General features: G+C 37.0%; 1 protein-coding gene across 1 annotated transcript in view; it reads right to left on the bottom strand.

The window, feature by feature from the left end:
- LOC139727062 (lethal(3)malignant brain tumor-like protein 4) overlaps positions 1 to 1,026 on the bottom strand; it is a 30,826-nt gene extending 29,800 nt beyond the window's left edge. The window contains exon 1 of the mRNA XM_071638041.1: positions 888 to 1,026. Within this exon, the coding sequence (XP_071494142.1) occupies positions 888 to 1,026 (139 nt within the window). The remainder of the gene's footprint in view (positions 1 to 887) is intronic.
- Positions 1,027 to 23,336: the final 22,310 nt, after the last annotated feature.

Raw genomic sequence — 23,336 nt, 5'->3', positions numbered from 1 at the left:
TTTATACTTGAATTCATACTGGTTTAAAGTCAGTCATTTTCTTCCACAAACAAAATCTACAGTATCTGATGGAATGAAATTTACGAGTATAGTGACCTCCTTGGCGCCTATTCCAGCATTGTCATATAAAAATGCAACTACTGCATTAGAAGTGATGTACAAAGAAAATGATCAATATGAAAATAAACCAAAAGGTCATCTCACCAGGGATCTTTCATGGCACAGAAATAAATCAGAATACAATCCCAGCATCATGCGATTGTATACGATATTCCATTCCTGCAGAGCATACACTGAACTAGGAATAATACAGGTAAATTTCCTGTACCCTGTACAACTGCAGTGTGACATAACTCTCCATTTTCATGTTTTGAAGTGGGCGTTGTCAACAGAATGATTATCAGGTCAGGAAAAGGTATATCCCCCATCTCACTTTGATATCAATCAATTGAATACAATCTTTCTTTTGTCTTTCTTTTTCGTTGTTGTTGTAAAGATTCATTCTGTATTCTACATGTCTGCTGTTGTGAGCGAGTACATTTGTAGAGCTCTGGTACATTTTTTGTAAGCTGATGTCATGTCGTTTATACTATGGGCCTTGACGTGTATGGTGTATGACATGGGAAAATGATCAAATTTTATTGCACAAGGGACCTTCATCATAACATGCAATTTGATAACAATTTACCATGTAGTAAGTACTTAAAGTGTACATGCATGAAGCACATTATTCAACATGTTAAGTAAATACATAAATAAATGAATGAATAAATAAACGAATGAATGAATGAATGAATGAATAAATAAATAAAAAAATAAATAAATAAAATAAATAAACTAATTGATTAATTAATAAAACAAACAAATATTGGGAATTATCCCCTCACCCTCTGATCCAATGCCATTTTCTTGGGTTGTTTTTGTTTCTGCAGCCTCAGCTCCCTCCTCCTGCTCACTCCCTTTCATCTTCTTGGATGGGGGTTCCCCTGTGACATCTTCAGCTGGCTTGGTCTCCATGGCGCTCATGATTGGCAGGTCACATCACATGCCACACCCCTCTCAATACTAATTAAGCCTGTGATCACCAGGCGATATTCTACCTGTAAAGGTGATACAGTATGAACAAAAATGTTGACAATTTTAACATTTTAGCATAAACATTGGAGCATTCCCTCTAATTGATCAATAATGTATCCCGGCAATCATCCACATGTGGAAAATTAGCACCCCTCCCACTTCCAACCCCACCCCTCTATCGATCTCCCCCTCCCTCCAGCTAAATACCAGTTAAAGGACAAGTTCACCTTCATAAACATAAGGATTGAGAAAATGCAACAATGTTAGTAGAACACATCAGTGAAAGTTTGAGGAAAATTGGACAATCGATGCAAAAGTTATGAATTTTTAAAATTTTTGTGTTGGAACCGCTGGATGAGGAGACTACTACAGCTTGTGAGTCATATGCGTACAACAGTATAAAGAAAATATAAAGAAAATTCAACATATTTTCACTTTTTTTCACATAATAAAAGAGCACTTGACTTGGCTCTTTCTAAAGGCAGGGGGAATAATATTACCCAGAACATTTGTCGGTAACGAGTCAGGGGAATGTGAACTTTTTTCATAAGATGAAATTTTTGTGAAATTCTCTTTATATTTTCCTATATTGTTGAACGCATGTGACATCTAAGTTATTCACACACTGCAGTAGTCTTCTCATCCAGCGGTTACTGCACAAAAACTTCAAAAATTCATAACTTTCGAACGGATTGTCCGATTTTCCTCAAACTTTCAATGATGTGTTCTACTAATATTGCTACATTCTCTCAATCCTTATGTCTATGAAGGTGAACTTGTCCTTTAATGACAGGACTAGAGTCGTAAAAATCAGGGTTAAGATTAGGGTTAAGATTTGGGTTTGGGTTAGATTTGATTTAGGGTCAGGGGAAGGATAGGGGAGGGGGTATTTGTCCAGGGGGTAATTGTCCTACAACTTATTAATCGAATCACTTCTCATCATATATGACTGGAAAGGCCCTCTGGTAGAACAGTGCTTGCATTGGGGAGGGTGTCAGAGGTAAATAGTCTCAAAATATCACACTGAGCACTCCTAATGATAATGAGAACAATGAATATATTATGACTACAGTAAATATTTCTACTAATAATAGCAGCGAACAGACATGTAAGGATGAAATCATGATATGAAGATGCATGATATCATCATGATAATATCAACGCGGGTAATTACGTGTAAGTGCTTCATAATTTGGCACAGATGTCAGGAAACTAAATACTGCAATGAGTAGATATTACCCAACTTGTCATCATAGCCTTTCTGTTGGAGAGAGGCAACTGAGTGGGCTGGCTAATGAACAGTAAGTCAGGTTTTGAGGAATTGAGTGAATGTTGACAAAAACAAAAACAACAACAAAAAAAACAAACAAACAAACAAACAAAACATGGCATCTTATGGCTAAGTCCCAGAGGGAAAAAAAAATCGTTCAAAGTGTATGACACCGTATCAACATCCTAATATTTCATTACCCAAATAAACCGGCTGCTGAAGTGACAAAAAAGAAACAGCACAAGGCAAGTGCCGTAATGTGTTTCGCCCACAAACGTACCACACCTTTTTTTTTTTTTTTTTTTGTTCACAAATGGACCTATGGATCAAAAGTTAGGAGTCATAATTAAATGCACAGTACATTGGGCCCTAAAAGTTCATTGATCCCTGCCTGTGACCTTTGACCTTGAGGTGACCATCAACTCCCCAAGTTACATCTACCATTCAAGTTTGGTCACAAATAGACTTACAGATCAACAGTTATGACCCATAATCAAAACGCGCCCTAAAAACTTAACATTGGGCCCTAAAAGTTCATTGACCCCTGTCTGTGACCTTTGCCCTTCTGGTGACCATCAACTCCCCAAGGTACATCTACCATCCAAGTTTGGTCAAAAATACACTTACCGATCAAAAGTTATGGCCCATAATCGAAACGCGCCCTAAAAATTTAACATTGGGCCCTAAAAGTTCATTGACCCCTGCCTCTGACCCTTTCCTTGAGGTGATCTTCATACTTGGTAAAAGGTAAAACTTTGTATGACCACTCTTCCCTCCAAGTTTGATTCAAATTGAAGCCCAGAGTACAGAGTTATTCAAGTTTTTATAGCGTTACGGACGGACGGACGACGGACGGACAGACGCCGCAGGCGATCCCTTAGTCTCCCCTCACCTCCGGTGGGCTCGACAAAAATGCACAGGTTAATCATACAGTCTGTATCTACATGAAACTGTCACAAATCTGCCCTGCAGCTACAATAGTAGTCAATCAATGTTAATCTCTAGACAGAACATCATATAAGTGGGGAACCTCTTTATGCTCAAAAAAAGAAAGAAAGAAAAAGAAAAATATTTTCTCATGCCGGAACAGACACTAGCACCATTAAGAAGAGTAGTAAGATCGGGATGGAGAGAAAAGAAAAAAGACAAACACAAAGAAATGTCTCTATGCTACGTCACAACATTTTGTATTATGCATGAGCGAGGTAAGAAAAAAAAATCCTGCTAAAGATTTCACACATAAATGATGACAATAGGACAGGATCCTTGCACAATACCAACCACAAAGTTGTCAACAATCCACAGCATATATACACGTAACCACAAATCCTGAAAGCATAAAGGCAAAATCATGGGTGCATATTACATAAAATATTGGATAGTGTAGTGTAGTGACAGGCAGATAATGCCATGAATATCGTAGAAAACCCTACAAATTCTACAACCTACAGTGTGTATTCAAAGGTCTTCTAAAATACTAATATCAAGGCTTCTAGCGTGCTGGTAACTTGACTGAGGAGAAAGTACAACTGAACTACTGTATACGCCATATATTTCGCGAAAATAAATTTTCACGAATCGAGACTTCCCGACGATATCGTGCTTGGTTGAATTCACGATTGTGGAGTCTTGTACTGAACGGAGAAATGTGTACGCGTACATCACATTCATATCAGGATCAGAGTCAATATTTTCGCGTGTTTTTGATTTCGCGAATAGCAGCTGGCTTGCGAAATTCGCGAAAATAAAAACCTCACGAAATATTCGGCGTACAAGTATGTGAATGAGAAGATATTATGCACTTTGATCAGTTGGCACTGTCATGTCACTGCCAATAGTTATCAATCTATTTTTACCCTGTCCACAAACTTACATCATCGCTAGACACTAGCTCCTAGCTGAGTACATTTGAAATGACTGGAATATTTCTTCTTCTTTTGTTTTTGAAGTACAGTGACCTTCGACCTTTACCACTGACCTTACACCACTATTACTTCATAATGGAAATACATGTAATTTGTCCTTTTATAATATCTACACTTCCCACTTCACTATCACTGCCTCACATCCCAAGATCAAGTTACAACTGTACATTGTACCCTGCATTTGTGCAGCTGAAACTGCAGCCTTTTTTTTTCCTTCTTTTTAACCTGTTTTTTTTTTCCTGTTTTTTTTTTCCCCAAGCTCAGTGACTTTTGACTTTGCTCAGGTGCACCTCATATGCCATGCTTTGGTTAGGAAAATCCATTTTCCATTTTTTTTCTTTGAAATAGCAATAACAGGTACAGCTGTATGGCATGGGATGGGACTGACATGCAAGTGGACAGACAGACGGACTATCCATAAACACTACATGCCTCTGTCACCCTTCAGGGCAGAGACATACACACACACACACACACACACACACACACACACACACACACACAAAATGTACAATTTCCATGCAACAATTGTTAATTGCAGTCAACTGAAAAAAAAGAAGAAATCACTCTTTTCTTTAGTCTTGTTTTCCGTGGATTGGTGCTAGAACTAACCCCATGGTACAAGTCACATTAATTATAATGTGTTAAAACCATTACAAATATTTAGGTTGATCAGTTTCTCTTGCAATGAAGAACTGTAACCATGCATTCATACCCATAAACTTATCTGAATCCTCAACAACAAAAAAGCAAAAACCTTTTTTTTTTCAAGTGTACACTATGATTTATGAAAAATTATTCTTTACTAATGATGGTACTCTATGAGGTATTTTACATTGATCAGCCCTCTTTGTGTAGTATTGCACAGCAATATATTGCCACAGCATTCATAACACTGGTTTTCAAGGTCACGCACAGGGCATTTAAACATCTGATCAAAAAAGGCATGACGAAGAGAGAGGTACATTGTACACAAGACTTATTTCCTCGCTTCATGCATGCAATGTACTCCTCCAATATCGCAACGCACCAATGATAACACATAAACATTGTATACTCAACAGCGCTTGTTAAAATGACACACATCTACAGAGACTCCAACCCAAAGTACCTTCTGATCTGGAGATTCTCCCGCCTGAAACCCTTAGCAAACGGGAGACTCAAAGTTGATGTGTGCGAAGCGCGAAATTCCCAGGGATCTAGATGCTCTCTCTTGCTATATAAGGCTTATTTTTTCAACATACAGGCTTGTATAATAGAAATATGTAAGAAATCCTTTCCAACGGGAGACAAAGAGCCAGGGCGGGAGATATTAAATCTCAAACGGGAGAACGGGAGATTTTGCAAAAATGGGTTTTCGGCGGGAGATCTCCCGTCGAAAACGGGAGAGTTGGAGTCTCTGCATCTATGACATTCGGTCTCTGAACACTGCCAGCCTGAATATACATTTGTACATTCACACAATCATACAACTCTCAAATGGACTAATATCACTGTTCAAAGCCAGAAACTCTAGGAGAGAAAGCCGTCCTAATTCACAAGGATTGAATGTTAAAAAAAGAACCAAAAAAAGAAACCCACACACACAACAACAACAACAATAAAGCAAAACACACACACACACACACACACACAAACTCTACACACGCAACAAATAATACAGTCTGGAAAAAGCAATTCTCAATGTCAACAATTACATGTATATCTGACATTGTGCCATCTCTAGACACTGTCTGTGTAGAATACAATACCTTATGGAGAGACCTTGAATCTACGTACCTACATGGACATGTGTGGTGAATGATACATGTATGATGAATGATATCTAGCGTAGACAGACTTGATAAAAAAAAAAGAACTACTGGTACATTCATTTTTATACATATTTCATCAGTGCAGTTGCTCATACACACATTATTACTGAGTGCACATAAACAATAGACAATTGGAGAGAAATGGAGTTAAAGGACAAGTCCACCTTCATAGACATGTGGTTTGAGTGAAGGCAACAATAGTAGAACACATCAGTGAAAGTTTGGGGAAAATCGGACAATCCGTCCAAGTTATGAATTTTTTAAGTATCTGCACAGTCACTGCTGGATGAGAAGACTACCACAGTGTATGATGTCACATGCGTACAACGATGTAACGAAAATAAAAAAAGAATTTCACAAAACTTTACTTTTTGAATAAATTGCACATTTCTTCGACTTGTTACTGACGTATGTTAAGGGTAATATTATTCCCTTTGCCTTCCGAAAGAGAGAAGTCGAGTGTTCTTTTGTTACGTGAGAAAAGTAAAAATATGTTGTATTTTCTTTATACTTTCTTTATGTTGTTGTACACATGTGACATCACAAGCTATAGTAGTCTTCTCATCCAGTCGTGACTGAGCAGAAACTTCAAAAATTCATAACTTTTGAACGGATTGTCCAATTTTCCTCAAACTCTCACTGATGTGTTCTACTAATATTGCTGCATTCACAAAACCCACATGTCTATGAAGGTGAACTTGTCCTTTAACTCAATTACAATCATGCTACATGTACAATGTATATAGGTGTAGCTATAATATGTCTGGCTACAGCACAAAAGTACCAGTAACCTGAGTTTTATGGGGGATGGCTGCATGTACATGTACAGTGATTGCACTGGAATGGGAAAGTGGAATTTTTCATCGAAATGTCTTTGTCTGCTAACATTAATCACGAATGGCCGTACATTAGAACACACTCTTTCAAACAGGAAAGAGGAAAGTGTGTATCACAGTCACATTTTTAGAATTTGACAAAAAAAAAAATTGCCAGGTTCTTTTTCTTTTCCTCTTATTTTTTTTTTTTGACTTTTTATTTTACCATCAGCACCTTTCTCAGCTGGCCCACTGTGTTGAAAACAAATATGGATCATATTATGTCAATCACCTTGTTCCATCTCTTGGCATTGCCATTACTACAATATCCAAGAAGAATACAAATTTCTCAATATTTCTCATCGTTTCCAGTGATCAAAACCAACAGATGTTTGATGCAACTGTTCTTCTCTCAACTTTAGATGATGCACTGCCCCACTGTATGATCACAGAATACCACTGGATTTGTTGATTTGAAATGCAAGTTAATAAACAAAGAAAAAAATGCATGAATATACATGTAGCTGGGACATAGGAGGAAAATCAAAATCTTAACGGCTGATTTTAAAACTACATGTAGTCAAGGAAGGAACTTTGCCAGGAAATTTGTGACATAACACACAGAAATTAATGAAAACATTCTAAGAACAACAATCCTACAACAGCTACATGTACACAAACCCTAGCTGGCAACTCAAATATTTTATTCAAGGTGCAAGCATAGCCTCACTGCAATGATTGAATCCATACTTCTTACATACAGTGTACACTGTATGTATACCTCTGTAAAATCTATTAAACACAATTAAACCCACGGTTATGTCCTGTGTATTTACAGAACAAATGTTCTTAAAGATTGAATCCTCAGCTCTGATTTACAAATGTCAATGTTAACATATCTAGAAACAAAAAGATAACTTAATCAAGTGACAAAAGAGTCCATAGAATTGCACCTCATTAGTCATTTTTTAACAATGCCCTAAAATGGTGATTCTCAACTGGTGGGCCATGATGTCAGCCAAAAATGAAATAAAAAAGATTCAGAAAAAATAGCAAGAACCAGAGTGGGCCTTGGGTTCAAAAAGATTGAGAAGCATGGCCCTGAAACATTAGAAAATGATTAACAATACTGTAATATCAGACGAAAAACATTTTGTTTGTATGAAGGACAATGTAAAAAATGTAGCTGAAGATTTCTTTGTGGGTTATTCATATCCTGGATGGACAAATTATCATTTCAGTTTAAAATCTCTCACCTTTTTGGATTATACGACACACAACTTAAAAAGCCTCATTCTAAATCCACATTGGATTATGCACTGCTAACGCTAAAGAAATCCCCTGAAGATTAAACTAGTAAATACAGTGTACTTCATGCATTCACACATACATCGTACAACTCCACTTTCCACAGAGCAAGATCAAATGAAATTGCTTCAAGAAACACATTCAAACATATCACTCCCTTCACAGCTTATGGTAAATTATATTTAAATAATCTTGACTAAAAACAACAAACCTTAATTTTTGTGGCATTTGAAAGTTCCACCAAAAAAAAAGTTTTCCCTCAAATGATCAAAACTTCATCTATCCCACAGAAGAAGTCATGGTGAGTCGTGCTGCACTATACTGTGAACTGTATCATGAACAAATATAATGCCAATCACTGTCCCTTTCTAGAAAGCACCGTGCCCGCAGCACTGTGATTCGGAGGGAGATTGTGATTTTGCCTATTGGAAAGTGGCAAACATGCACCTCCCATTCCATGACCTATCAAATGTTTTTGTCTTTCTTTCTTTCTTATCAACAGGGAACATGCACCGATTCCACAAAAATGTCTGTTCTTAACCTTCATAAGGTGGAAGAATGCACACTCATCAATTCTGAGGTGCAGAAAGCTCTGCATTTCCATAATGCATACAAACGCATTACCATATAAATGGTTAAAATGCAAGATGATAACAGAAAATATGATTGAATCTATACTATATGGATGACTGAAGATATAAAGTAATATCAAAAAGGAGAATGAACCCCAGTATATGTGGAATTAATAATGCAGAATGTAAAGTCAATGGTGTTTGAGGAAAATAGGACGATATTATTCAAAAGTGGTGAATTTTTACAGCTTTGATACTGCCGAGGCTGGATGAAAAGACTACAACAACTTGTGATGTCACAGTACGACAACAATATAAATTAGAAATGTCACTCTGACTGGTATTGCATTATCCCCCAAATAGGTCTGCAGTACAATTGTACGTACATCTCACAATGACAGAAGACAGATTAACAAAATTGGAAAAAAATATATATAACTACAGTTTGAAAGTTTATGGCAGGGCACAACCCCAAAATGCGCTGAGCAGTCGAGTTCCTTTAATCTTCCAAGTTTCATTTGAACTTTGACCCTTGACCTAGAAAAAAACCCAATAGTCCACAACTTACTCTGAAAGGTTAATGCAATATTTGGTAATAACACTAGTCTTACATGTACTTTTCATGACAATAGGATCCTACTTTAAAAGCTATTTTCAAAACATGGCAAAAATAGTGAAATTTTAGCATTTTCACTTTCACCCAAATCTTTTCTACAGAATCATTGTGCAGTAATGCACATCCATATACATACCAAGTTTAGTTAAGTACATATTGAGCTACATAGTTTCAAGGTATGGAGGGGGAAAAAGGATAATTGCAGCATTAAATAAAAGTGTAATTTTAGCCTTTTAACTTGGCCTTTGACCCTTGACCTCTGACTCCCAAAACCAAAAACTTCCCAAGAGAATCATTCTTGGCAATAAATGTATACACATGAAGATACCCGCCATTTAGGAATATGGAAGAAGAAAAAAGTAATAGTCTAGCATTTTTACTGGACCTTTGACCTTTGACCCCATGGTCAAAAACTTTCCTTCAGAATTTTTATCTATGGTACAACACGCTAAGTTTCATGGAAATAGATTCAGACATAGGGCATTGCTGCAGAGATATGGTAGAAATAGTGAAATTTCAGAATTTGACCTTGACCTGTGACCTTATAGTGCATTCGCCCTCAAGTTCACAGGCCCAGCTTTGTCCACTCTTTCATACATTTGCAAAGTTTCATTTGCATACCTCAAATGGTTCCTAAGTTACCTTGTCCACAAAAATTGATCACAAATGGACAACCCAAAATCATATGTAATGCCTCCAGCGACACTTCATGGTAGAATTCAAAAGATTATAAAGGGTACTCAACAAAATTTCACTTTTTTGTGAAAAGGAACACCTCCTTCCACTTGTTTTTCACATACAGTGTATGTTGAGTTTTACATTACCTCCCTTGCCTTCTGAAAGAGGCAAGCCAAGCATTCTTTGATTGTGCTAGAAATATGATGAAACATTACGCATCAACCTGTGATAGCCATGTTTAAACAAAGAATATGAACAAACTAGAAATGTTGCTATGGCGAGTGGTATGCCTCCGCCATAAAGCATGATTCTCCTAATAGGTCTACATATTTGTATAGTACATCTTGATAATTATGTGTAATGACAGTTTCACATAATTGGCAAAATATTAAAATGACATGTTTGTCTTTGAATGTTCACTTTTCTTGAACTAGGTTTAATTGGATGAATGGCTATATTTTCTAAGAGAGCATGTATTTGGGGATTTGAGGACTTTCACTTCACTTTTGACCCTTGTATATGTTTATGCATTGAGTAATTCTCAAGGTATGGGGAAAAGGTATAATTTCTGTTTTAAATCATTAGCATTTTAATCTGGCCTTTGACCCTTGACCTTTCACCCTAAAATTCCCACGAGAATCACTGTCAGGTGGAGCATGCATATTGTAAATATGTACTAAGTTTCACGATGATACCTTAAGCCACTTCCAAGATATGGAGGAAAAAGTGAAATCCAGCACTTTCACTTGATCTTTGACCTTTTGACCTTTGATCTTTTTGGCAAAAAAAAAAAAAAAACTTCCCAGAGAATCTCTATTGGGCAATACATGTATACACCAAGTTTAAGAAAAAATCCTACAGGCATTGCATAAACATTATGCGAGAAAATTTTGAAGAGTTGACCTTGACCTTTTACCCCTGACCTTTGACCCCATGACCCCCAAATTCCCTAGGTACTCACTGCCAGTCATTACATGCATATGTAGTATGTTCCATGAAGATACCTTGAACGATTTCCGAGATATGGAGAGAAAAAATGAAATTTTAACATTTTCACTTGACCTTTGACCCCTTGACCTTTGACCTCATGACCCAAAAACTCTAACCAGAGAATCTTCATTGGGTAGTTCATGTATACATTGTGTTTCAAGAAAACACCTTCAGCCATATAACATAGATATGGGGGAAATAGTGAAATTTTGAGCATTTGACCATGACCTTTGACCTTGAGCATGTGCATCCAAAAGTTGATAGGCACAACTTCATCCACTCATGCATACATACCAAGTCTCATTAGGATACCTCAAATGGTTTTTCAGTTTAATATGCTGTCCACAAAATTTACTACGGACGGACGGACGGAAGGACAACCCGAAAACATGAAATGCCTCTGGCACCACTTTGTGGCGGAGGTATAAAAAAGAGAGAGACTCAATCCATCATAGGATAATTCTTGTAAAAAGATATAAGAAGATCAACCAGAACGACAAATGAAGTGTGCAACAAAGCCTGATATGCTGTAAATAATTCATGCCGACTTAGAAGTTCATTTTGGCACAAAAGCCAAAGGGATTCTAATTGCCTTGTACAATGTGTATTTCACACAGAGGACCATTTATCATAAATAACAATTGTTGCAATGCAAAGAAACGTAAATTCAAGGACTGTGCACAACTCATACAGACCTGTATATGCTTTTGATCACATGTACATCCTGATGATTCTGAGGCACTGTTACTGGTATCAGTATAGAAACATTTGGGTCGGTCAGAAAGAATACTAGTACAGTGTACTGCATGCTGGCTTGTTCACTGCAGGGCAAGTTGCATGATTCAAATGCCATTGACACCTACACTACTGCATGTACACATGAGTGAACTCCCCATACAACACAACTTTTTCTCTGACCTTTTTTTCCCCCTCAGTTTTCTTTTACAAGGCACCCACCATATGAGCTGATGTTCATGAATACAAATCTTAATTCTATCATTATCTGCTTAAAATTTGCATACCCACGGTAACTCCCATCTATAAGTGTCTTTAGCTTGCCTCTGTCATCTTGACATGAACATTACAATCTGTGTATTGACGAGGTACAGGAAGCATCAGAATGAAAAAATAATAATAATAATAACATGTTACCTTTCTGATCATAGCTGATGAATGACTAATCATTTTAACAGTTTTGCTCAACAGCTTTTATACAGTCTGATGCAACTAACATTCCTCACTTCGAACTTTTATTCTTCTCTTACCTCACAGACGAGACCTGACTAAATTTGTAAGCAACGTACGCTTCATGAAAAAAGTCAAAGCATGCCATATTATGACAATCACTATTAGTTAATATCTGCATCATCATTATTGTCATATCAATTGTCATCACTAATGCAACAGAATTTAATTAGTACCGGTATCTATATTATTCTGAATATAATCATCAGTATTACTCTTTTCCTTGATATCATCTTGATATCGTTATGCAATCAAGCAGCCAAAAGCATTTAGCAGTACAATTCTCATCACGTTCATGTTATTATTGTACTTGAATAAAAAATTATTTGATAAGCATATCAATCTCCAGGTCACTGCATTATGATTAAAAGTACTCAAACAACTTTTATTTTAATCCCTTATCTCTCAATTCTGCCTTCAAGAGACTTTTCCATTTTGTCATGCCTCACAAGCTAGGATCCATAGGATATCCTAGCTTAGGGTTGGTCCTGAACTGGTTTAATCATCATGAGTCATTATTATCGTTCACACTGCACACCAACCCAATGTCCTTGTAAATACAATTTGTTGTCACACATGAAGCTATTAAGTTCCATATATGGTTGTGTGCTTTCAGTTTAACAGTTGGTCCCTATACAGTTTTGAAAAGCTTGTTTTTTGTTTAATAGTGCTCAAATAATCCTCAAACAGGTTACTTTTTCATCTTCTTTCCTTTCTTTCTCTCCCTTCCTCCTAATCTTTGTTCTTTTTCCTTTTTCTTTGCAAATATAGGTAATCATACATCCAAACCTTTCATCCCTTTTCCCAACAACTCTGAACAATTAAATGCATATTGCATCATGCGCAAAGCGCGATCAATTGCAACTTGTCAACTCTATTTTTAACATGAAATCTTTCTATGAATATGAGTAGGCCTATACTTACTGTAAACATTCACATATTTCTCTAAGTCTTTCAGATTAAAACCACTTAGTACGATCAAACTTCTGCAAAAAAGGCTACTTTTCTTCCTCGATCACAAGTTACACTTTTTGGACATGAAAAGCACACTTATCACTCATATGATAAGCTTTTTTCATTGTAAATTTTACATCGGATCATGAGTGTAATCAAACACCCACTTATTCATTGACATAACTTATGGAAAGAGACCAAAGTATAATAAAAGGAAGTTTTGAAACATGATCAGCATGATTTCAACTTTATGACACAAACTTTTGATTAATTGCATTTTACTTTAATGCATTATGATTTACAAAAGTATTTAAACCCAAATGTTGTGCATATCCATACTGTACTTGATATTCTATATTGGTATATCTTTACTACTCGAATTAAACTTAAAGGCATCTAAAAATTCTGAACAAACTATAACTATAAAAAGCTTAACACTAAGCAGATGTATACTACCACAGTACGTGGGTTACACTGCAAATTCATGAATGATGTTTGAAACCTACAATTGATGATTGCAAGTAAAATGAGTAAAATTCCATTTTCTAAATGAAAGAATTAAGAGGGGATATAGGCCCTGCCAATTAAGTTCTTCTAAGAAGATATAATAATGGGTATAGACCTAGGTATCTCAACTTTAAGTGCACTGTAAACTTGTTTTAAGTTTTTGGTGGATTGATGAATGCAATAAAAAGTACATCAAGGCATTTACATGGAAAATTTTCACATAATCCCAACACTGCAAAAGCTTTGATGAAAAATACCCCCAGACAGCCATGAATGCAAGAGCTTTAATCAGCAACACAGCATTTGTGTAAGAAAAACCTGCAGACATTTTGCTGCACGATAGACTCCACAGAAAACGTTTTCCGGTATATTATGCTTAGCCCTTGCGCAGAACACTTCATACAGAACATGCACACAATGCACACTCGCGCTGCCTTTGTATGCTCACTGTGGTGCACAGTCCTACATGATCAAGGATAGTCGAACTAACGTTAGAGTTCGTGTGATGTACTCGCCAAAAAACACGACGCTGAAAATCATACAAACCCACTAATAACTCGATCAAACAAGCACTAGCAAAATTTTCAAATAGACGAAATCGAAGAAAATATCGAAACCTTACAGATGATGACAACCTCACGGCTTGAAAGTCGCTGTTTTCGGAGCAACAGAAGAAATACTGTCACTTTTTACATGCGATCTTGTTTTGGCTTTGGCAGTAAAAATGGCGACGACTGTAGTACACAACGAGTGAATACGTGAAGGAACATTGTCGGACTCCCAGTGCGAATACGAACGTAATTTGTTCCTTCAAAACATATGGAAGATATAATAAGATTCCCGAACATGAACAATGTCGCTTTCAGTTGAAAATTTATCATATCACGGCGATTTTGTGAAGCATCGTGCAGTACAATTTTTAAGAGACCACGTGAAGCATCTTTTTAGGCGATCCCTGAATAGCACGAGGCATATGACTTCGGCAAGCTGCAGTCTTCAGCCCAATAGATATTGTTTCATATTTCAGAAAATGTCAGCATCCTTGAAATAGCGAAGATCCGCAAAACCACGGCAAAGGGATAAGTGGAATATGTTGCGAACTTTCTGGGCGATGGCAAAAGCGAGAAAAGGCAAATGAGTCGAAAGGGGCAATGACAAAGAAGTAAGTAGAAGCAAGCTTGACGAGTTAGAAACTTGTCAAGTCTTTCGCATGGGTTTGCGTGTGCCACGGACAATCACTGCGCCAGCAGATCTCATGATGCACATTTAAATTCATTGTTTTTAAAAATTTAGTGCATCGATAGTCTAAGAACAAAGGTGGAAAGTGAAGAACAAACAATTCCCTTCATCCCTATCATGAATTCAATAGTCACAAACATCTGTCTTTCGAGAAAACTGAAATTAAACAAAACTTAACCGTCACTTACCGAAAGATAGCAAAGGCAAAAGGCTAAAGGTAACTTGCAGTTACACTCATGGACCTACACAAGCTCTGCGCAGTTGAACGTACAACACATGGTGCTAGTACACCGACACAAGGATTTGCATAACAACCAACCTCGGGAGCGCTCCTTGTGTGCTGTTCTTTTTCACATCACTTCCTCCCACTGGAGAAAGATTGGCAAATTGGCATGACGTTGCAATGTACATGTACTAACATTTTAGACCCTCCATTACAAATTAAAACTGTCTTTTCTAAATAATATCTGGATCCATTTTATCTCGCTCCCCACAAACAAAATCTCTAAATGCTGCAGAATATGATTGCTTTCATGGCACATTTTGTGTAAGATCTGGAACAGCTTTTCAGATATGTGTAGAGGTTGCTTGCGATGCGATGAGCAGTAAAGATCTTCATAACATAGCTTTTGTGTATCTATATTTATGTAAACCGAGATAAACGCAGTTTGCTCGTCATGCAGTAGTATTGACATGGGTTGCCAATTCGCGCTTCAGATATAAAATGCACGAAGTGTGCGAATAGTACGTCTAGTCTGTTGACATAAAAGTAATGAGCAACGCTGCATGAATCCAAAATACTTATTAGTGCATTAATTGTATATTCAATCCTAGTATGTGATATTCATGGCAATAAAACGGTCGGAGTCGAACATCATGGGACTAGGCATGGGAAGCGGTATATATGTATATATATATTTTTTTTTCATGTTTGGTTTATTCAACAAAAGTTGCATAGCTACAATGATTTTCACAAACGTGTTTAATCAGCTAGGTAGAGATGACAGTATGGACGTATTCATATAGTACGTGTTATTGTGTCTAAAAGGGCTGTAATATGTGAGGCCAGCGGGCAAAATGAATGTCGTCAGTACCCTACATTGTAGGCCTACAAGGTCTTAAATGTATCATGTTCCCCGCTAACGAGTTGTGCATTAATTTTGTGGGGGCTTTTTTTCGGATCACAATCAAATTTTTGCTCCGGGTACTACCTGCATCAATGAAATTGGCAATTGATTTGAAACTTACATGGCCTACTCCATTTTAAAAGTCGCTTGATGGACCCTTGCAAACAAAAGTGGCTGTGTACACTGAATAGATAGGTATTTGGGAAAATAGGGCCTATAATGATTTTAATACTGATTGGCATTTAAGTAAATCAGTAATGTTAAACCTTGATCTGTCTCAAGCTAATTCAATTTAATTCACCCTCTGTCTCGTATAGGCTACATCTTTTGAGAGAAATTTACGCAGCGATTAATTTAAAAAGCAACATTATTCGTTATTTACACATGCGAACGTTGACTTTCAAGCTAGGCTATCACAGTGTGATGCATTTTGAAGAGCAATCTATATTTCATAGTCAAGTGTTAATGTGTGGCGTGGTACGATACATGCCACATTTAGGCCTATATTCTACACCTGGAAACGGTCTTTAAAAAGTCATGACGCCACTGAGTATCGGCCTTTGAACAACGTATTCGTTAAATTGATGATCAGCCATTTCTTTTAAATAGATCGAATACGGAACACCAAGCTGATCAACTTTTCATCCTGATATCATATTGTTATAATAATGAGAGAGAGAGAAAGAAAGACTACAGAATGATGTAAATCAATATGTACAATTATATTATCAATAGGCCTAGTACTCAAACTGTATAGTTTATCTCGTGTCCCCTAGTACAGAGGAGGCCGTTTAAGGAATTAGAATAATTGCCATTGTAAATCAACTTCGTTAATATCTTGTGGTGGCTGTCATGATCCCTTAACACCTGCATACGTGGCAATCGACAAAATTCAGACATCTTGATTGGGAATTGTAGTCTTCATTAAGTTAGTAGTGCCTAGGCCGCGGTGAAATTGAAAAATGAATGGTCGGTATAGCAAAATGGGCGCGTCATTTCAATACATTTAAAGAAATCGTAGCTGTACAGAGTATGAAGACCTCAGTCGCAGTATACCTGCCTGAAGCCGAGCACCCATTCGTTTTGTGCATTGTCGAATTGTTGTAGACCTTTCATAATACACGCCGCGAATGTACGGGGGGGGGGGGGGAATCACGACCCCCATTTTGATATTTCACAAGCGTTTTGTTCTGTTGTGAAGTGATTGGGTTCTATATACAGTATACAGCACCGTAGATCGTCTCCTTGCTTATAATGGATGGTACACCTGCTTTTCATAATCTTGTCCATATCGTTATTCCAAAGAGATCCTTCTCTTTCGGCTTCTTGGAAGCAGAATTATTTTTGAACTTGCTAAACAGGAAAGAGGAAGCAGAGACTCCAACTCTCCCGTTTTCGACGGGAGATCTCCCGCCGAAAGCCCATTTTTGCAAAATCTCCCGTTCTCCCGTTTGAGATTTGATTTCTCCCGCCTTGGCTCTGTGTCTCCCGGTGGAAAGGATTTCTTACTTTTTGCTATCGTATGTTGAAAAAATAAGCCTTTAGATAGCACCAGAGAACATCTAGAACCCTAGGAACTTCGCGCTTCGCACACATCAACTTGGAGTCTCCCGTTTACTAGGGGTTTCGGGCGGGAGAATCTCCAGATCAGAAGGTGCTTGGGGTTGGAGTCTCTGAGGAAGCATTCAATCTTGTCAACTTACAGAGGAATTCCAGTCCAGTTATAAATCAGTCTGATAAGAAAGAGTAAAATCTTACGAGTACAACAGTAAAAAATTGTTCAAAATCGGAAAAATGACTAGTTATGAAATTGTGAAGATTATTTGTTCAAAATCGGGTAGTATGACTAGTTATGAAATTGTGAAGTTTCGCTATTTTTCTGCAGAATAGTTCCCATACAGGTGATTTATTAACCTGAGTAAGCTGATGATGTCAACACATGATAATTTTCCATTGATCGTGTACATGAACAAAAATATGAAAATTCAATTTGTTATCAAAGTGTAAAATATGTAATTTGGGTTGAATAACTTCAGATTAATGATCAGTTAGATAATATCAGGATTTGAGACTGCGGGGCATAACTGCGTTTGAATGAAAAATTGGACATTTCAAAATTTTAAGTATATTACGAACTATACTATGTCAAGTTGTGATGGGATGACATCATCACTTCACCATTTGCATATTCATACTGAATGTTCAAGAACTATATTTCCTGAAAAATTAGCGAAATTTCAAAATGTCATAACTCTCTTACTTTTCATTCGATTTTGATCAAATTTTCATTGCTGTACATATCCCCCTTCTTTTCAGACTAACTTTCTGCTACACTGGAATTCCCCTTTTACCATTAGCACATAAAATCGGTCTATGTCTCATTTCGCCGAAACAGCTCTACCCGGATTTTGTGATTTCAAGGTACAATGTACCAGGAAATTTACGTGGAGATACCTGAGGGCACACGGTGTATCATATTTGCACGGGTATGTTTAACCATGACTTTATTCAAGTGCAAGGCCATCGGGTCTACCATTTCATGCAAAACGAATGTCAGGTTGAAACAAGTAGCCTATTTATGAGTTTAAAAAATAAAGTTTTGACTGAAAGTTATACAAATAATGGATGCACACAGAGAAGCCTACACAATCATGATCATTTTTTTTTTCATGGAGAAAACAAAATATATGAGTCATTATAGTACTCATCGATTGCATTGTCATGCTTCATCAGGTTTTCATGAATTTTTTCCTGTTCACCTGTTGTTTCTAATATAAAGTGATTTACCACCAACTTTTTTTCATCACCTATTCCGAAAGAAAAAAAAAAAGAAATAGCCATGAGGTATATACATCACATTTTTACAAGGAAATTCAATCTCATCTTCTGACGGTTTGAGCAGCCCTGTTTCACTGAAACACGAGCAAATCAGAAACACTGCTGGTTATTGGATATTTTGATATCATTGCTATCTCGATCTAATACAATTGTATTTCAAAGTTCAGACTGATGCCAAAATAGAATTACAATAATGATGACGATGAAGATGATGAGAATGATAACAATGATGATAGTGATAGTTTAAATGAGAATAATGACAATGATACCAAAATTCATTACAACATTTTTATTGATGGAACAATGCTATCAATGGCATTGCAGTGATAATAATGATCATCATCATTGTCATGATTGTTACGTTGAAGGTGATAAACTTGACCCCTTATAATTTTTATGCGAAAACAGAACGACAAAAGTCGGACGTGATTTCCAAAAAAGAATCAAACAAAGTTTGGAAATGCTTTCATCGCTACGGCGTCTAACCACATCGATATTTAGCTGTATGCCATTGACACTAATCTTTACATCACCCCATATAAATTATATACGGTCTAAGAAGAATAGGCTCAACTTTGCACCTTTACCAGTGTCACACTTGCAGCACCTTTAAAGGTGCTCCCATTGTGGCACTAGTCTGAAAGGTGCAGAAATGCACCCGTAAAGGTGTTCCCATTGTGACACTGGTCTGAAAGGTGCAGAAATGCACCCGTAAAGGTGTTCCCATTGTGGCACTGGTCTGAAAGGTGCAGAAATGCACCCATAAAGGTGCTCCCAGTGTGATGTACACAGGTAAAGGTGCAAAGTTGAACCTATTTTCCTCAGAGTGTACATTTCTAAATTATAGACTATATACAAACTAACAAAATTGCTAAAAGTTATAGAAATGCATCATCATAAGAGGGGAGTATTACATACAACAACATGATCGTCGATTCGGAAGAAACGAGGAAAAATGCTATCAGGATTTGTAATCTAAAGGAAGATTAACACTATGCATTAATGGATCCTATAAAGACAAAAATCACCATGCAGTTAAGCCTGATGCGTATATCATTATGACTGTATGCATATAATTTACGTGTTAAAGCACATTTTAGTTGTCAATCACTTTATTTTACCCGACGTCAAAGATCAAGATTGTGCGCGTGCAATGTATATATATTGCACTGAAAGGGTTGTCATCATACGATATTTCTTGGATTAAATTTTCAAAGGGACGTTGTTTCATGCTGTCGCTTTGTATATTGATTGTAGTATCCTTGTGTGTTAAGAAATCGTAATGCCAATTAACATAATAGCTGCCTAATTTCATCGAAGGGGAACTGTCCGAGAATAGAATATAGACGCGACAATCAAGGAATCTTTCGCTGTAAATGAATAACCAACAGGGGGAAATGGGTGAATTAAGGTCCTTATGAATCCCTCGCGTGAATAATATTCCTCATATATGGTTGCTTTCAGATGCATGAAATCTTCATGTATATAGATGCTCCTGGAGACGGGAAGATAATTTAAAGATATAAAAATGGTCATTGTGTTGGACATAATCAGCTCAATGTAGACATTCACGTCTCATCCGAGTTAATGATGCGATGTCTCACATCCTTTTATAACACATCTTCTTTCTCTTCCACTATTTGTTATTTCGGTGATTGACCCTTGTGAATCTATAAGTTGATTTTCTTGTCGTGCACATTGTGAAACATGCATCTACGAGTATACGAAAATACCCGTTGCAAGGACTGACTTAAAAATTAATGATATTCTCTCATCAAGTACATGCATGAAAATAACAGTTCCGGTATCGCTTAAGCTGAATATAGGGCAAATTGCTTTGGCAGGTATATATAACACCTGCAGTATAGAATCGTGATCATTAAATGTGTTTTTTTATCACAAGTTCCTTCCTCCTTTTCAGCTTCGATCTCGATACCCACGTTGGAGAGATTTTCCTCCGCACAGAACGTATAGACCATGGATGCAGACCAGAAATGGAGTAAATACTTCCTTCAATGACAACTATATATGGATAGTATTATTATGTTAACCACAGTGAGGTTTGGGTGAAAGTGATTTGCCTGTTGCCCTTTTCATTAACATTGAACGTGTTCCGAAATTGCGACGCTAAGCATCCAGTGCCCAAACCTTTAGCAACTCAACTCATGAACGCTGCAACACTCATATACATGCCATAATAATGGTCGGAGGCACGCAATTCTGCGACATTAAAATGAAGCCACTGTGCCCTATGCAATGAACGAGCAATGACATTCTCTGATGGACATTGGGTTCGTCCATTCGCTGTTACGAAGGTCCTTTATTCCGAAGATTCGCTTTTCCGATAGTTCGGTAATCCGAAAATGAAATATAAGGATGTTATTCCAAAACACACACACAAAAATGTCTTATCTATACCCATATAGAGGTTAAATTCGTTAATCCGAAAACGGAAAAAAAAAAGGTTCGTTAATTCGAACAATCATAATGTGGCATCATTCTGAAGGTTCCTAATTCCGAAAAATGAAATACTAGTAAGGTGTTTTTTTGTTGTTGTTCTTTGTGCCGAAGGTTCGTCAATCCGAAATTGTACAGATGGTGAGCACCAATAACGAACCTCTTTTCATTTTAAGATCAACGAACCTTCGGAATAACGAACCTCATTTCATTTTTGGATTAACCAACCTTCGGAATAACATACCTTGTTTTGTTTTCGGATTTATACCGAACCTACGGAATAAGGAACCTTCGGAGTAGCAAACGGTAAAGCAATACCACATTTTATATACTGTCATTGCTATACACCGAACGGTTGACTGGGTCTCTAATGATGACGGGACGTATAGTGCGGAGTGGTTGTCAGTCCAAGGCAAAATTGCGACATCAGTCATATCGAAATAGAGAAGTAATCAAACATTAAGAGCCATGCAGGATCTATAAAATGATACTCCAAAAGAATTGTAAAATGCACTCGTAATACGAGTAGACACAGAGCCATATTCCCTTCCCAGTTCACTTTCACTTTCATTTCTAATAATCTCGAATCCCAAATACCATCCACTCAAAAAGATAAGTTTGATAAAGATATTTGAAGATGATAATTACCTAAAGTCAATATTTTGGCATTCAGAGTCGTGTAATGTACAAAACCAACAACAACGAAATAAAAAAATTAATGGTAAATGATAATGTTAACACAATCATGCAGCGTTGTTGATATTGTTTTCTTTTCACGAATAAAAGTTGTTGATGCCGATGCCGCTGTGATGTTACGCTGCATCATACAGAAAGAAAATAGAAGAGGTTATATCTTATTTCTATTACCAGAGATTAGATGGGTATGCAAACCACCTCCAGTATACTGACAGTGCTCAAAGTGTTTAGTGAAGTAAGAGCTCGGGAAGGAGTTTCGCTTTCGTTTTAAAGACCGTTTTTTTGTAGTGAAAATTCCCCATCCCCTACCGAAAAAGGACACTTCTCTGGCCAGCACCAAATTCAGCCTCCATACTGTTTTCATCATACTCACTTCTTTCATTGAAATCGGACAAAATAACGGAGAATAGGAGAGTCGCGCAACTTTGACGTATAGCACTTTGTTTGCGAAACAGTGATTCGTTTCATGGTTATAGCATGCAAGATGGATGATATTGTCATTCTCTCAAAAGTCTACACACAGACCTTCACTATTCTCTTTGACTCGAGATAAACAAAAAAAAAGTAATGAATTGTGCCCTTTGCATCGTATTATTGTAAAGTTGCAATAATCTATAGATAGCAAAAAAAAGACCTATTATCTAAAGGGATTGTAGACAGTTAATTATCGACCTAAATCATGACGAACCCAATATCATAATTAATTTCATACTTAATAATGTTTACGAAATCACTACAGGGAGAAGTAGTCCTAACGCCATCGGCCCATAGATATGCTTACAACGTGCTTGAAAAAAGAAAAACAGAATATCGAACATAAAAACAACGATGTGTGCACCTTTTTTATTTCATAAGATTGATATAAAGCAATATTGTATAGATTCTGAGAGTTGAACCTTAATACAAGAATACATTGAATACACGCTGCCATTTCCTTTGCTGCTTCTTACATCAGTCAACAAAGAACATCTCAATTATTTATAGACGTATTTGCGAACAGCAGACTCTTTTATGAACGCAAGTATACATACACTATAGGGCCCTTCTTGTTTGATTTAACATGAGGCACGCTGTATCCCAATGCACTCTCGATTCTTGACGTCGTTTGCGAACCTAAAGCAATGGACTTGACAAAACGCTATTCATTGCTCGTTTATGGCAAGAGCTTATGGCAGACGTTTATGGAAGAAGAAGTGCAAGAAGAAGAG

The sequence above is a fragment of the Diadema antillarum genome, unplaced genomic scaffold (genome assembly GCF_040938485.1).
Source record: "Diadema antillarum isolate AM-2024a unplaced genomic scaffold, OU_Dant_1.0 seq00000117_RagTag, whole genome shotgun sequence".
NCBI classification, from domain to species: Eukaryota; Metazoa; Echinodermata; class Echinoidea; order Diadematoida; family Diadematidae; genus Diadema; species Diadema antillarum.
Note: the sequence above shows the minus strand (reverse complement) of the source record. Positions and strands in the feature narration are given on the sequence as shown.